General features: G+C 58.5%; 2 protein-coding genes across 2 annotated transcripts; both read right to left on the reverse strand.

The window, feature by feature from the left end:
• Positions 1 to 754: 754 nt before the first annotated feature.
• On the reverse strand, positions 755 to 8,561 carry KIRREL2 (kirre like nephrin family adhesion molecule 2). The gene is made up of 15 exons (XM_037819808.1): positions 8,162 to 8,561; positions 7,771 to 7,920; positions 7,057 to 7,206; positions 6,735 to 6,895; positions 6,187 to 6,337; positions 5,860 to 5,965; positions 5,600 to 5,748; positions 5,178 to 5,305; positions 4,956 to 5,088; positions 4,559 to 4,659; positions 4,174 to 4,393; positions 3,581 to 3,685; positions 3,194 to 3,294; positions 2,820 to 2,885; positions 755 to 1,657 (listed from the first exon to the last, which is right to left on the reverse strand). The coding sequence occupies exons 1-15, from the start codon at positions 8,211 to 8,213 to the stop codon at positions 1,322 to 1,324; spliced, it is 2,109 nt and encodes a 702-aa protein (XP_037675736.1). The 5' UTR covers positions 8,214 to 8,561; the 3' UTR covers positions 755 to 1,321.
• A 389-nt stretch (positions 8,562 to 8,950) lies between these two features.
• Positions 8,951 to 11,508, reverse strand: LOC119521190 (protein phosphatase 1 regulatory subunit 37-like). Its single transcript, XM_037819231.1, has 4 exons — positions 11,497 to 11,508; positions 11,226 to 11,421; positions 11,048 to 11,157; positions 8,951 to 9,268 (listed from the first exon to the last, which is right to left on the reverse strand). Exons 1-4 carry the CDS (start codon positions 11,506 to 11,508, stop codon positions 8,951 to 8,953), a joined length of 636 nt encoding a protein of 211 aa, XP_037675159.1.
• Positions 11,509 to 11,535: the final 27 nt, after the last annotated feature.

Raw genomic sequence — 11,535 nt, forward strand, 5'->3', positions numbered from 1 at the left:
GCCCTCGTCTTCCTCAGACCCAGAGACCCCCAGTCAGCTCCGCCCTCCTCCAGGGATGCCGGCATCGGAAAACACCCCATCCCCTCTCCCCCACAAAATTCCTCTCTTGATGCCCCAGAAATGCAGGCCTCCAAAATGTTCCCCATCAAGAACACAGCAGCTGAGACCCACCCCGCTGCTCCCCCAGGTCCAGGAGTCTGGGCCCCAGGCCCCTTCATCAGAGCAGGAGACCAAGCCCCTGCTGTCCAAGGGTCCCACGTGTGTGCACCTTTAACTCTCTTCTAGTTCCAGGATCCATGAACAGAAGGCCTCAGCCCCTTTCTTTAAGGATGGTCAAAGTCCCCTGGGGCCTCAAGACAGTTGTCTCTGTCCCTATCCTTGCTCTAAGTATGGGCCTCCCCACCCCCCCACCCCCTCTCCCCTACTGCTTCTCCTCAGATGAGAGCCTGAGTTCTGTTTCCCCAGGCTGGCGGGGCAGCCCTGTGCGTGTGTGCATCTGTGTGCACACCAGTGCATGTGTCTGTGCATACCCACATGTGGTCTGTTTCTGTGTATGCAACTCTTAAGTATGCACCTCTGCATGTGTGGTTATGCAGATGTAAACCAAGAGTTAAGAGAGCCCAGAGCGCTGAACGGTAGCCAGGTGCTGGGAGTGGCTCACCTCATAGGCCAGGGTCCTGGCAGGTTCCACGGACTTTACCTCAAGGGAGGGGAATAATGCTGGGAAGGTCCCTAAGGCACAGTCATTCCTTTGACTTTTTTTTTATTAAACATAAATACTCTCATCCCCAGATTCTCCTTCATCCCACAACCATTCACTTCCCAAGATAGTTCTCACCCTAGGCACTCTTTGTGTCCAGTTCCTTCTGGGCTTTAAAGGAAGGTGGAAGGAATCAAGATGGTGGCCAAGCAAATTGCCCCTCAAGGGAGAGCCAGAATAGTGGTGGGGCCTGGTCTGCTCAATGCTATCTTTCTTCCGTGGTCATCCTGAAATAAGTCATCTTCTTTCCGTGGCTGGGAACAACTTCCATTCCTGCCCCTAACTCCTACCATCCCCTGCTCCAGCCCTCTGCCAAGGACTCAGCTGCCATCTTGAATCTCTTACACAGGGGAACAGGTGAGCATGATGACCATCTTGCTTCCTCTTAGGGCATTCCTTTGGGCAGAACTGACTGTACATCAATGACCCAGACAATTGTGATCATTCCCTCCTCCCAATGTTCAATTTTGGAGGAGTAAGGTCACCAACTTGTTCTGCTTCCTCAGAAGTCAAGACAATCCATTATGCAAGCTGAAGATCCCAGGACTCTTCAGAGAAGTGTCACACATGAGTCTGGAGACGTGGGTGGCTGGGTGTGGGGAAGGCAGCATATGGGAAGGAGGGAGTCCCGGGGGCTAGGTCTGGGGGTCCAAAGGACGTGGGTTTGATGTAGTTGGTGAAAGCTCGAGGATGGGGTGTGGTGAGATAACCTGCCCGGGCTCTATAAAGTCTGCAAGGGGGAGCCATGCCTAGGTGGGGGCTGAAGTCATAGAAGGTAGGAGTCGCTGGGGGTCCAAGAGGAGAGGCAGATGGCAGGAAGAGGCCTCCTCCAGGGGCTTCGCCAAGACTCAGGCTCACGCTGACCCCTCGGACTTTGTAGTAGCCATTGGTTGGGTCCTGAGGAGACAGATGGGACTTGGTAAGGAATGTGTGGATACAGAGGGGTGAGGGTCACTGATGGAGAGACACACAGAGATAGGATCAGACCTAGAGAAAGACAAAAGAAACAGAAGCAGGCAGAAACCCAGAGACAGACACACAGACTGCAGAAAGTCAAAGTGAGACAGAGAAACAGTGATAAGGGACAAAGGGACAGAAGGAGACAGGCAGAGACAGAAACAAAAACAGAGCAAGACAGAGACAGTTTGCTGAGGGGTGGCAGTGTGGAAGGAGTTGCAGAGGGAATGAGAGAGAGTGAGAGCAACCAAGACATCCATCATTCATTCATCTGCCTGATAGCTTCGATTCTGTGTCATGCCCTGTGCTGTTGCTGGAGACGTCTGTCACTAGGGTAGACCTGGGCCCTGTTCTCACGGAGAGTACAGGCCAAGGGGGAAATGACAAAGCACCAGGCAGAGCACAGAGGGGTCAGGGCTGCGGTGGGGGAAGCACAGGCCAGAGAGACTAGAGAGAGTTCTGTGATGGGGCAGCTTGGGTGGAGTTATCAGGTCCGAGTGCTCAAGGCTGTGGAGGGGTAAACACAGGCAGAGACAGATCACGGCTGTGATGAGGGAAGCATGGGCTTTCTAGAACAAGAAGTATCTGAGCTGAGACCAGAGGAATGAAGTAGGTATGGGAAGGTGGGACTATTTCAGCCCAGGACAACAGCATGTGCTAGGTGCAGAGAAAAGAGAAAGGAAGGGCTCTGGACTGGGGACTGGGGTCAGCAGGGTTGCCATGAAACGGGACCCCAGAAGAGGGGCATGATTGGGGAGATGTGAGACCAGTGTGGGACCTCGTAATTGTAAGGGGCCAGGGGTGACAGGGACAACCAGGGAGGTCTGAAATGTGACTGAGATGGGGAAAGCACAGACAGAGTGACCCCTGGTTTAGGACTCAGGAGGGAGGCCAGGGCTGGGGAAGCTACACGGGCACAGTTAGCAGATATGGAAACTGAGGCTGAGGAGATGGGTGAGATGGCTCAGGAGGCAAGAGGAGAGAGACCAGGAGGGGGCTAGGCCCAGTTCTGGGGACAACAGATGGAAGAGGAGGGAACTGAGCAGGGCAGGGAGAGAGCTGGAGACAAAGTGAAGAGAGCCCCTCCTCTCCCAACACTCACCTTGGTCTCCAGAGTCCCCTCCTCATCCAGGCCCAGGTCACTGTGGTCCGTAAGCACAATGGGGCCCTGGGGTGGGGAGTTAGTGAGAGGGAGTGGTCAGAGGTTCTTCCTGCCCCAAAGACCCTCAGCCTGCTGGTGGAAGCCAGGCAAGAAGGCCCAAGGGCATCTGGGAGCCGGGTCAGGGGTCAGGACAAGGGGGCCCTGGGGACATTTCAGCTCTAGGGAGTAATTGAGTCAGAGACATATTTGGACTTAGGGGACTTTGGGAGCTGGGGTCACTGTGAGTACTGGGCCCCTATGTGAGTCTGGGGGCCCGGGGGGTCTGGGAGTTGGGACTGGGTCATTATTTCGGTCTGGAGAGCCTGGTATCCTACCCTGTCCTCGCCGCTGCCCGTCTCTTCCTCTGGGCCGCGCGAACTGGAGCCGTCACTGCTGCCCGGGATCCGCACCAGGTTTTTTTGCTTGGAGAAAGAGGCTGAGATCCGAACAGTGAGGGGCGGAGACAAGCGATTGGGCGGGGTCACGGTTTGTAAAGACCAATGAAGGGGAAGAGAGTGGAAGGGGGCGGGACAAGTGGGGAGGCTGGGAACCAATGAGAACCCCGGTTACCTTAGGTAGGTTCCTCCTTGAGAGAAGAACCAGACACCCCCTACCCCCAATCCCTCGGGGCTAGAGAGGTGGACTGGGCCAGGTCCCAAAGTCGGGCAGGGTCAGCAGGCAGGGTGGGGACCAGAGGCCCGAGGCAGGGCCCAGGCACTGACCCTTGCTGTGGCGCCAGCAGCAGAGGACCACCCCAGTCACGACCATAAGGAGCGTCGTGGCCACCGCAGCCACCCCGGCCACAATTCGCAAAGTGGGCAGCAAGTCTGCAGGGAGAAGAGGGGGCACCCTGAGGGGGCTTGGCAGGAGACTGAGGAGGAACTGGGGAAAAGGGGCCATGGGCTTGGGTTTGGGATTCCTGATTAAAAGTTCACCAAATTTGGGGATTTCCAAGTTTCCCCATCTTGGGGTCACTTGGTTTAAAGGCCCATGAATGTGGGGTTCCCCAAGTTTGGGAGTATTGGAGTTTAAACTCTCTGGCTTCAGGGGGTCTTAGAGTTTGAGGGGTCTTACCTTGCAATTCCCACTATTTGGAGGTTCCCTTCTCAGGGGCCCCTAAATGTGAGGGATCTCTCAGTTTAGGATTATGTATCTGAGGAAATTTATTGTTTTGGGATCTCGAGATTCAAGGAACCCATACTTTTGAGGTTCCCAAGGTTTGGGGGTTAGTGCATCTGAGATTCTAGATTTGGAGAACCCTGAGGTTGTGGGGTTTGGGTCCTCAGATTTCGGGTCTCCAGGCCCGGGGTCTCACCTCTACGATCCAGGCTGACCCGGGTGCCTCCCTCGCCCAGTCGGTTCCGGGCACTGCAGTTGAAGCCGCGGCTAAAATCGGACTCCAGGGTCCCGGCGATATGCAGAACGGAGATCAGACCCGGGCCCAGTCCCCCGCGGCCTTCCGGGGCCGGGAACGTCTCCACCAGGAACCGGCCCTGCGACCCCGCCGCCAGGAAACCGTCGTCCCAAGACCAGAACTGGGGGCACAAACGAGGGCGGTCACTGAAGAGACGGGAAGGCGGGGGAGAGGCCGGTGGGCTGTCGGGAAAGTCGGAGGTGGTAAGAGCAGTTTCGGGAGTCCGGGTCGGAGGTCAGGCACCTGGGCTGGTGGGTACGGTAGTGGGGTGGGGGGATTCCCTTACCACGGCTTCTGGGGCGGGGGAGGCGAAAACTAGACACTGGAGGCGGGCGGGGCCCCTCAGGAAGGCGGGCGCAGAGTGCAGAGCAGTCACTACTGGGGGTGCTAGGATGACATTGGGTACCAGTCAGAGGAGAGGCCCCGTTTTCCCCCAACCCTGTCCTCAATCTGGCCCAGCCAGACCTTGCGCCTCTCCACTAACCCCACCCAACCAGGTCACGCCTCTCAACAAACGCCGAACCCCTCCAGTCTTGCCTTGGATAGGTCCGGCTTGGCTCCCGGGCCACGCGGTCTATAGAGCGCTTCTTGAGGCCACCCCCACCCCCATGAGGCCTCGCCCCCTCTGCCCACTCCCTGTTCCCTGACTCGGTCGGGTCCTCCAGGCAGGAGAAATTTCTCACCATTCACAGTCAACCTCGCCTCCGCAGCGCCGCCCCCCAGGCCCGAGAGCCCCGGCTCAGCCCTGCACACGTAGTCGCCTGCATCCTCGGGCTCCACCGACCGAAGACGCAGCATGGGCCCCGAGCCCAGCACCTGGGAGGAGGACAGGTGTCAGGGCGGGACCTTGGGAGGAAGCCCCGCCCACCGCCGATCCCGCCCCCAGCCCCCAGATCGGGCCTCACGTGCGCGCCCCCGCGGCGGGTCCAGGTCACCCGTGGGGGCGGGTTTCCGCGCCAGGCACAGCTGAAGGAGGCGTCTTCCCCGACGTCCACCGACGCGGGCTCGGGCTTTCGCTGCAGAATCGGCCCGACTGGAGGACCGAGGGGCGGGGTCATGGTCGGGGAGGGATGTGACCCGCATCAGCACCTCAGAAACACGACGCCCTAAGGGCGAGGGGTCCACAATAACCCCGCCCACGAATTGTCTACGCCCACAGACCCGGCCCCCGCCCCTGTCCCGCTAGGGTCCGGCCCTGGCAAAGGCGAGCCCCGCCTTTATCCTATTCTGGCCCCACCTCCCGCCAGGCCGGGCCAAGCCCCACCCAGCTCCGCGCCCCTTGCAGCCGCCCCACTTTGGCCACACCCACCGCCCCGCCTCGGCTCACACAGCACGTCCAGCGCGGTGCTGCGGTTGGCGCTACCCACGGCGTTGCTGACCTCGCAGGACACCGGCTCGGTCAGGAACGAGGCGTCCGCCACGACCTCCAACCTGGGCCCGCGGGCCCCGAGCACCGGGGAGCCTCCCTTGGCCCACCTGCGGAGGTGGTGGGACTGTTAGCGTTGTCCCTGCCCCTCCCATCAGATCCCAGTCATCTGTCCCGACCTTCCCAAGCCCTTGCTGGGAACAGGTGGCCTTCGTCCTCACCTGTAGCCGGTGACAGGAGGCTGGGCCGTGGCCCGGCACAGGAACATAACCTTTTCTCCCTCCTGTACAGTCTGTGGTTCTGCAGACAGAGTCACCACTGGGGGGTCTGTGGGGAAGGGCATCTGTCAGCGTGGGTAAGGACCTGCAACACATCCACTGCAGGCCTAGGAGTTCAGTCCCAAGCCCTTCCTCCCTCAGACACCCCAGGAGCCTGCACCCCCAGTCTCCTATTCTTCCAGGCCCCTAGTCCTCTCCAGCTCTTTCAGGCCCAGTAGTCCCAGCCCCAGCCCCCTCTTTCTCCAGGGCCTGGCATCCAGCTGAACTCACACTGCAGGCTCAGTGTGACAGCTGTGTCTCTCCCCAATGGCAGGGCCTGGCTCCGTGCTCGGCAGACCAAGGTGGCTCCATCATCGTGGCTGGAAGGAGTCAGGTATATGGTGCTCTCCAATGGCCCAGCAGTCCCGTCCTTCAGCATGGTCTGAAGGTTATGAGAATAATATTGATTTCATCTACCCCTTCTAGAGCACTTACTATATATCAGGTACTCTTCTGTGCACTTATAGGTATTTATTGAATCCCCACAATTACCCTATGAAGTACATACAACTATTATCCCCAATGTACAGAGAAGAAAGCTGAAGCACAGAGAGACTAACTTACTCAAGACCAATCAGCTAGCAAGTGGCAGGGGCAGGATGTGAATCTGGGCCATCTGGCCCCGTAGTCCTTACCCTTAACCACATACCAAGGTTAAGGAATTATAATCCTTGAACCCACCCTCCCATATTCTCCTCTCTTCTGGCTAAGCCTGAGGTCATAGTGGACCCCAAGTTTCCCTGAGTGGGCAAGGACTGGTACAGGGATTTGAATCTGACCTTGTGAAAGGTGGCCCCATTCAACCGGACTCCATCTTGGAACCACAGTAGCTCAGGGGTGGGGTGGGCATTCCCACGGCTCTGACAGGTCAGGTTTGCAGGAACCCCAACAACTAGAGAAACAGTCGGGCCACCCAGCACCTGGGGGGCTTCTGGGGGCACTGCAGGATGGATCAGAAGTCAAAGCCAGATCTTGGATCCAGAGACCCTGATCTTCCCAGCTCTAACTGACCACCCCCCTGGGCTCCCTGGACTCTGATACTCCCAGCTAGCATCTACAGCCTCCCTGGGCTCCCCAGGGACAAACAGGCTTACTCCTCACCCAGCACGTGCAATTGGGCGGGTTGTGAGCGGAGGCCTGCCTGTGTGGCCTGACATTCATAGGATGCTTCATCCTCTAGCTCCACAGGCCTAATGTGGAGGTTGTGCTGGCCGGTGGCTGCATCCCCTGATATCCAGTACCGGGGCCATCCTGGAGTCAGGAAAGAGGCCATCACACTGCTGTTCTGAGTTCCTGGCCCCAGGCCCCCATCCCCAGACATCCCACACCAGAAAACTGGCCTAGATGCCCCATGGTTAAGACACTACTAAAAAGTGGGCACCGGGCCCAGAGAGACTCTCCCAGTCTATAGTCTTGCAAACTCAGGAGTGGTAAAACCAGAGGGTAAAGCAAGAAAATGATTGCTATAAAAGACAGGATAGATGTTGCCTCTGGGATGAGAAGGGAGAGCTGTGATGGGGAAGGGAATAAGGAGGGCTTTGGGGGGAGCTGGCAATGAATCTGGGTATTGGTGACATGGATTCTATACTTATTTGTCAAATCTTTCATGTATGTTCTATGCACTTTTCTGTACTTTGTAATATTTACGGCAAAAGTGAAAAACCCCAAACTCTGTGGGTTGCCCCCAAAGAAGGATCTCAAAAATCAGACTCCCAAATCTGCTTACCTGAGCCCATCAGTTTCCCAAACTGCAAATACAAACTTCAGATATAGCCCAAGCCCAGCACCTCCTCCCTGAATAGACAACAGCCTCACCTGGCAGGTCCCTTTCGCCCCCTAGAGCCAGCCCATCCTTAGTCCACTGAACCAGCCCCCGGTACGCCCCCAGGGCGCAGGGCAGCCGGGCCTCCTCCCCCAGCAGCACCACCAGGTCCTCTGGTTGTTGCAGGAAATGAGGCGATGGGCCTAGGAGGAGGGGGGTAGCAGGGCCGAGCTTAGCACATTCAAGAGCTCCCTCCTTCAGGGGCCAGCTCTCTTCCCCCAGGAGTCCAGCCCCCAACCGCCTCTTCCCTCAGACCCAGAGGTCCAGACCCAGAATTCTCCCTCAGACCAAGAGTTTGGATCATCAGACCCCTCCTCCCGCACACAACGCTCCCTAGCCACCACCACCCCCACTACATTCATCCGCCCCTTCCCCACGCGGTACCTGCAGACGCTCTGAGGCAGAACAGGAGGGTGAGGAGACTGCGGAGCAGCATCCTGAGGGTGTGTAGCCCAAGATCTAGGAAACTTGCTATTGCACCGTCTTCCCAGCCAACTCCTTCCTCGGCAGCACACCTCGAAGCCCCCCTTCCCGCGCGACTCTTGCTCCCAGACCAGAGGCTCTCCTAGTGCTTGCCTGCAGTTCCCCTCGTCTGCTCGCTGACAGCTTCCGAAGCTCGGAACCGCCTGCCAGTTCCTGGCTCTGGGTCTCTGAGAGCCCTCGGGAGGGTGGATGCGGCTCGCCCCGCCCTGGCCCGCCCCCAGGGAGACCCGCCCTCTTCCCATTGAGAGACTCCCGCGGCCCAGACCCGCAGCACGCGGGGCCTAGCGGCAGCTCCCGCCCAATTGCGGTCTGGGAGCTGGAACACCTGGGTGGAAAGAGGGGGTGGGGGGCGGGCCCGGCGGGGGCTGTACACCTGCCCTCTGCGGGGGAGGAGGAAGGGAGGGAGGGAGTGGAAGAAACTTGCTCAGCCCAGATCCTGGAGGGACGGCGCTGAGTGGAAAAAGAGTTATAAATGCGAGCCCCTGGGGCCTCACCAGTTTCCGCGCCCTGGGGAGCCGGGCCCTGGGACTCCTCTGGGCCTGCAGGTCAGGAAGAGGGCACTGGTGTGCATGGGGGGAGGGGGGTGCAGCTGAGACCCCTGAGAAGAGGGGGCCTCAGCTTCACCTGCCCCAAACCCTCCCCCAAATATTCCTCTTCCTGCCTTATTCCCTCTGCAAATCAGAGCACATCCTAAGACCCAGGAATCCGGGTCCCCAACCCCTCCTTTCTCAGGACCCCGCAGTCCGGCCGCGGCCCCTCGCCCCACTCGTCGGGCCCCTCGGCCGCGGTTGCCGGGCGACGGCTGGGAGACGGCGGAGCCCCGGCGGGGGCAGGCAGGGAGGCTGGGAACCGCGCAGCTTGTCCTGACGGCTCCGTGCAGCCCAGCTGGGGCGTTCCCACGGTGCGCGCCGGGCCGAGCGCTGCGCAGCTGGTCGGGCAGGTGGGCGGGTCCCGAGCAGACCGAGGAGGTTTGGGGGGTCCCGGACCCTGGATCTGACGTTCTCGGGCCTGTAGGGACTGGGGTTTTAGTCAGGTTCCTGGTTCTTCCTGGACTCAGACTCTTAAGTCCCTGAGTGGCTGGAGGTTGGACTCCTAGGATTCTCAGGGGCTGGGGTTTCTGACCTCTGCCGGAACCCGCGTTTCTGTGGGACTGGGGATGGAACTCCTAGATCTTCTGTCTGCAGTATGGTGCAGCTGGGAGAGGGAGCAGCGTGTTATAAAATCTGTCTTAAGTCTTACAGTCAGTGGATTTAACCACTAATCTCTCTCCCGCCCCCACACAGGCCCAGGAGGATTTGAAAATCAGCAGACAGTGAACATCTGTCCTAAGTTCTGGGGGTGGGGTGGGGAGGGAGCTGGACTCCTGGGTCCTAAGGCTCCAGCACTTGGGTTCTGAAATAGGATGGACTTGAGATTGGGACTCCTGAGCCTTGGGGAGGAAGTCAGGTAGTGAGGCTGTTTTTCCAGACCCTTGACATCACTTCCCCTCCTGGCTCTCTGGGGCCACAGGCATGGAAAGATGGAGAGCCCTGGGTCCCAGGAGCATCCAGAGAAGGGAAACAGCCAAAGCGGATGGTGGAAGGTTTGTGCTAATTAAAGGACCCAGCAACTGACGGTCCTACTTCCTGGCCCCCAGGGACACCATCTGGTGTGGGCTTCTATGACAGACTCCCCAGCTCTGCACCCAGCCCATTCCCGAGAAGGTGTGTGTGTGGGGGGGGGGGGGGGGACAGTTGGGAGAGGAAATGTGGAAGGAGGGCAGGGAGTCAATAATGTGAGGGAAGAAGAAAGACTAGAGCAGGCATCACGGATGGAGCTGGGGGGCTCTGGCCAGATGCCTCATCTTTTTCCTGGAGGAGGTCCCGATGGGGAAAGGGGTGAGGGGGTGTATTCCAATTCCTGTAGGAGATAGGCAGAGGAAGCTTATCCCATGTGGGGTGTGCACATGGAGTGGGGAGGGCAGGCTGTCTAGCATATGGTCACAGAATTCAGGGATGTGACAGTCAGGAGGAATTGGTGATAGCAAATAAAAGAAAGAGGCACAGTCAAAGGTAGATTGAACAAATTGTGGTGGAGCTCCTGGTGTGTGGAAGAAACAGAGTTTGGGAGTAGGGTGGAGGGGAGATAGAGGTAAGGGCAGAAGAAGAAAGAAGAAATAAGATACATAGAGGCAGACAGAGAGAAGCAAAGAAAGAGAGTGAAATAAAGGCTGACTGAGAGGAAATGTTGATCTCCTGAGAGAGAGAAAAGCAAAGATGTTGAGACGGAGAGGGAGGGTCTCAAAAAGATAGAGAAAGCCAGAGTGATAAAGTCAGGTGGATGGAGGGAGGGAAGGAGACAGAGGAACAGGGGAGGAAAGAAGAAATGGCAAGAAGCAGAGAGTTCAAGAGACAGGTAGGAAGGAGAGCTCTTGCAGCCCTTGAAAAAGGGCCCCCTGTGGCTCGCCCCTGCACCCACCCTGACTGCCCTGCACCCTCACAGCTTAGACAGTCTTGCACACTCACAAGCTCTCTTCACAAATCACAATCCACTCTCTCACCCTCCCCATTTTCACATGCATGTCACACGCTCTCACACTCACACACACTCTCATGCGCACATACACAAACACACACACTCCCTCACACACTCACATACACATATATACTCTCTCACACACACCCTCTCATGCTCACACAGTCACAGTCTTTCACGCACACCCCTGCTCACTCCCCAGCAGAGTTCCCTGATGTCACTGAGGGGCTGATGTCTGCTCAGGTGGGGAAGGGACTTGTCCAGGTCACCTACCAGGGTGGGGAAGAGCCAGGGACCCCTACCCTCCAGGCCGAGCCTCGCTCTCTGCTCCTGCTCTGAGCTGGGACCTGGGTCTGACCTGTCCACCGCCTCCCCGTCACCAACTCAAGCCAGGCCTTTGGGGTCACGGGGGCTGGGGAGGCGCCGAGGAATGTGCCTGGCATGTGCTGACGGGGATTTTCGTGGCTCCAGCTGGACTGGGAGGAGCCTGTGGGGCAGAGGTTCAGGAGCCGGAGCCTCTGCAGGGCACCTGGGGGACAAGCTGCTCGGAAAACTGGACCCAGCTCTGCGGCTCTCCACGTCGGCCTCGTCGCTCTCCTGGGCACACGGGGCCTGCTGGACCCTGAGCACCGGCCCTCCCTGAGAGGCTGTGAGAGGAGAGAGGAGCGCAGGGGTGGGGTGGGGAGTGGGGGGAGAGAAGAAAGAGAAACTGGGAGGCTGACAGGGAGGGACATACTCAGAGAGAGAGACAGCCTTAGACA

Source organism: Choloepus didactylus, chromosome 27 (assembly GCF_015220235.1).
Source record: "Choloepus didactylus isolate mChoDid1 chromosome 27, mChoDid1.pri, whole genome shotgun sequence".
In the NCBI taxonomy this organism is placed as follows: domain Eukaryota; kingdom Metazoa; phylum Chordata; class Mammalia; order Pilosa; family Megalonychidae; genus Choloepus; species Choloepus didactylus.

Coding starts and splice junctions, on each gene's coding strand:
- LOC119521190 (XM_037819231.1), bottom strand. Junction 11,158..11,225: donor CTGGAGCCACGAAAATCCCC/GTCAGCACATGC, acceptor GCCTGGCTTGAG/TTGGTGACGGGGAGGCGGTG. Junction 9,269..11,047: donor CCTGGCTCTTCCCCACCCTG/GTAGGTGACCTG, acceptor CAGTCCCTACAG/GCCCGAGAACGTCAGATCCA.
- KIRREL2 (XM_037819808.1), bottom strand. CDS start 8,213: ATGCTGCTCCGCAGTCTCCTCACCCTCCTGTTCTGCCTCAGAGCGTCT. Junction 6,338..6,734: donor ATGGGGCCACCTTTCACAAG/GTCAGATTCAAA, acceptor CATAACCTTCAG/ACCATGCTGAAGGACGGGAC. Junction 2,886..3,193: donor CGGGCAGCGGCGAGGACAGG/GTAGGATACCAG, acceptor TCCCCACCCCAG/GGCCCCATTGTGCTTACGGA.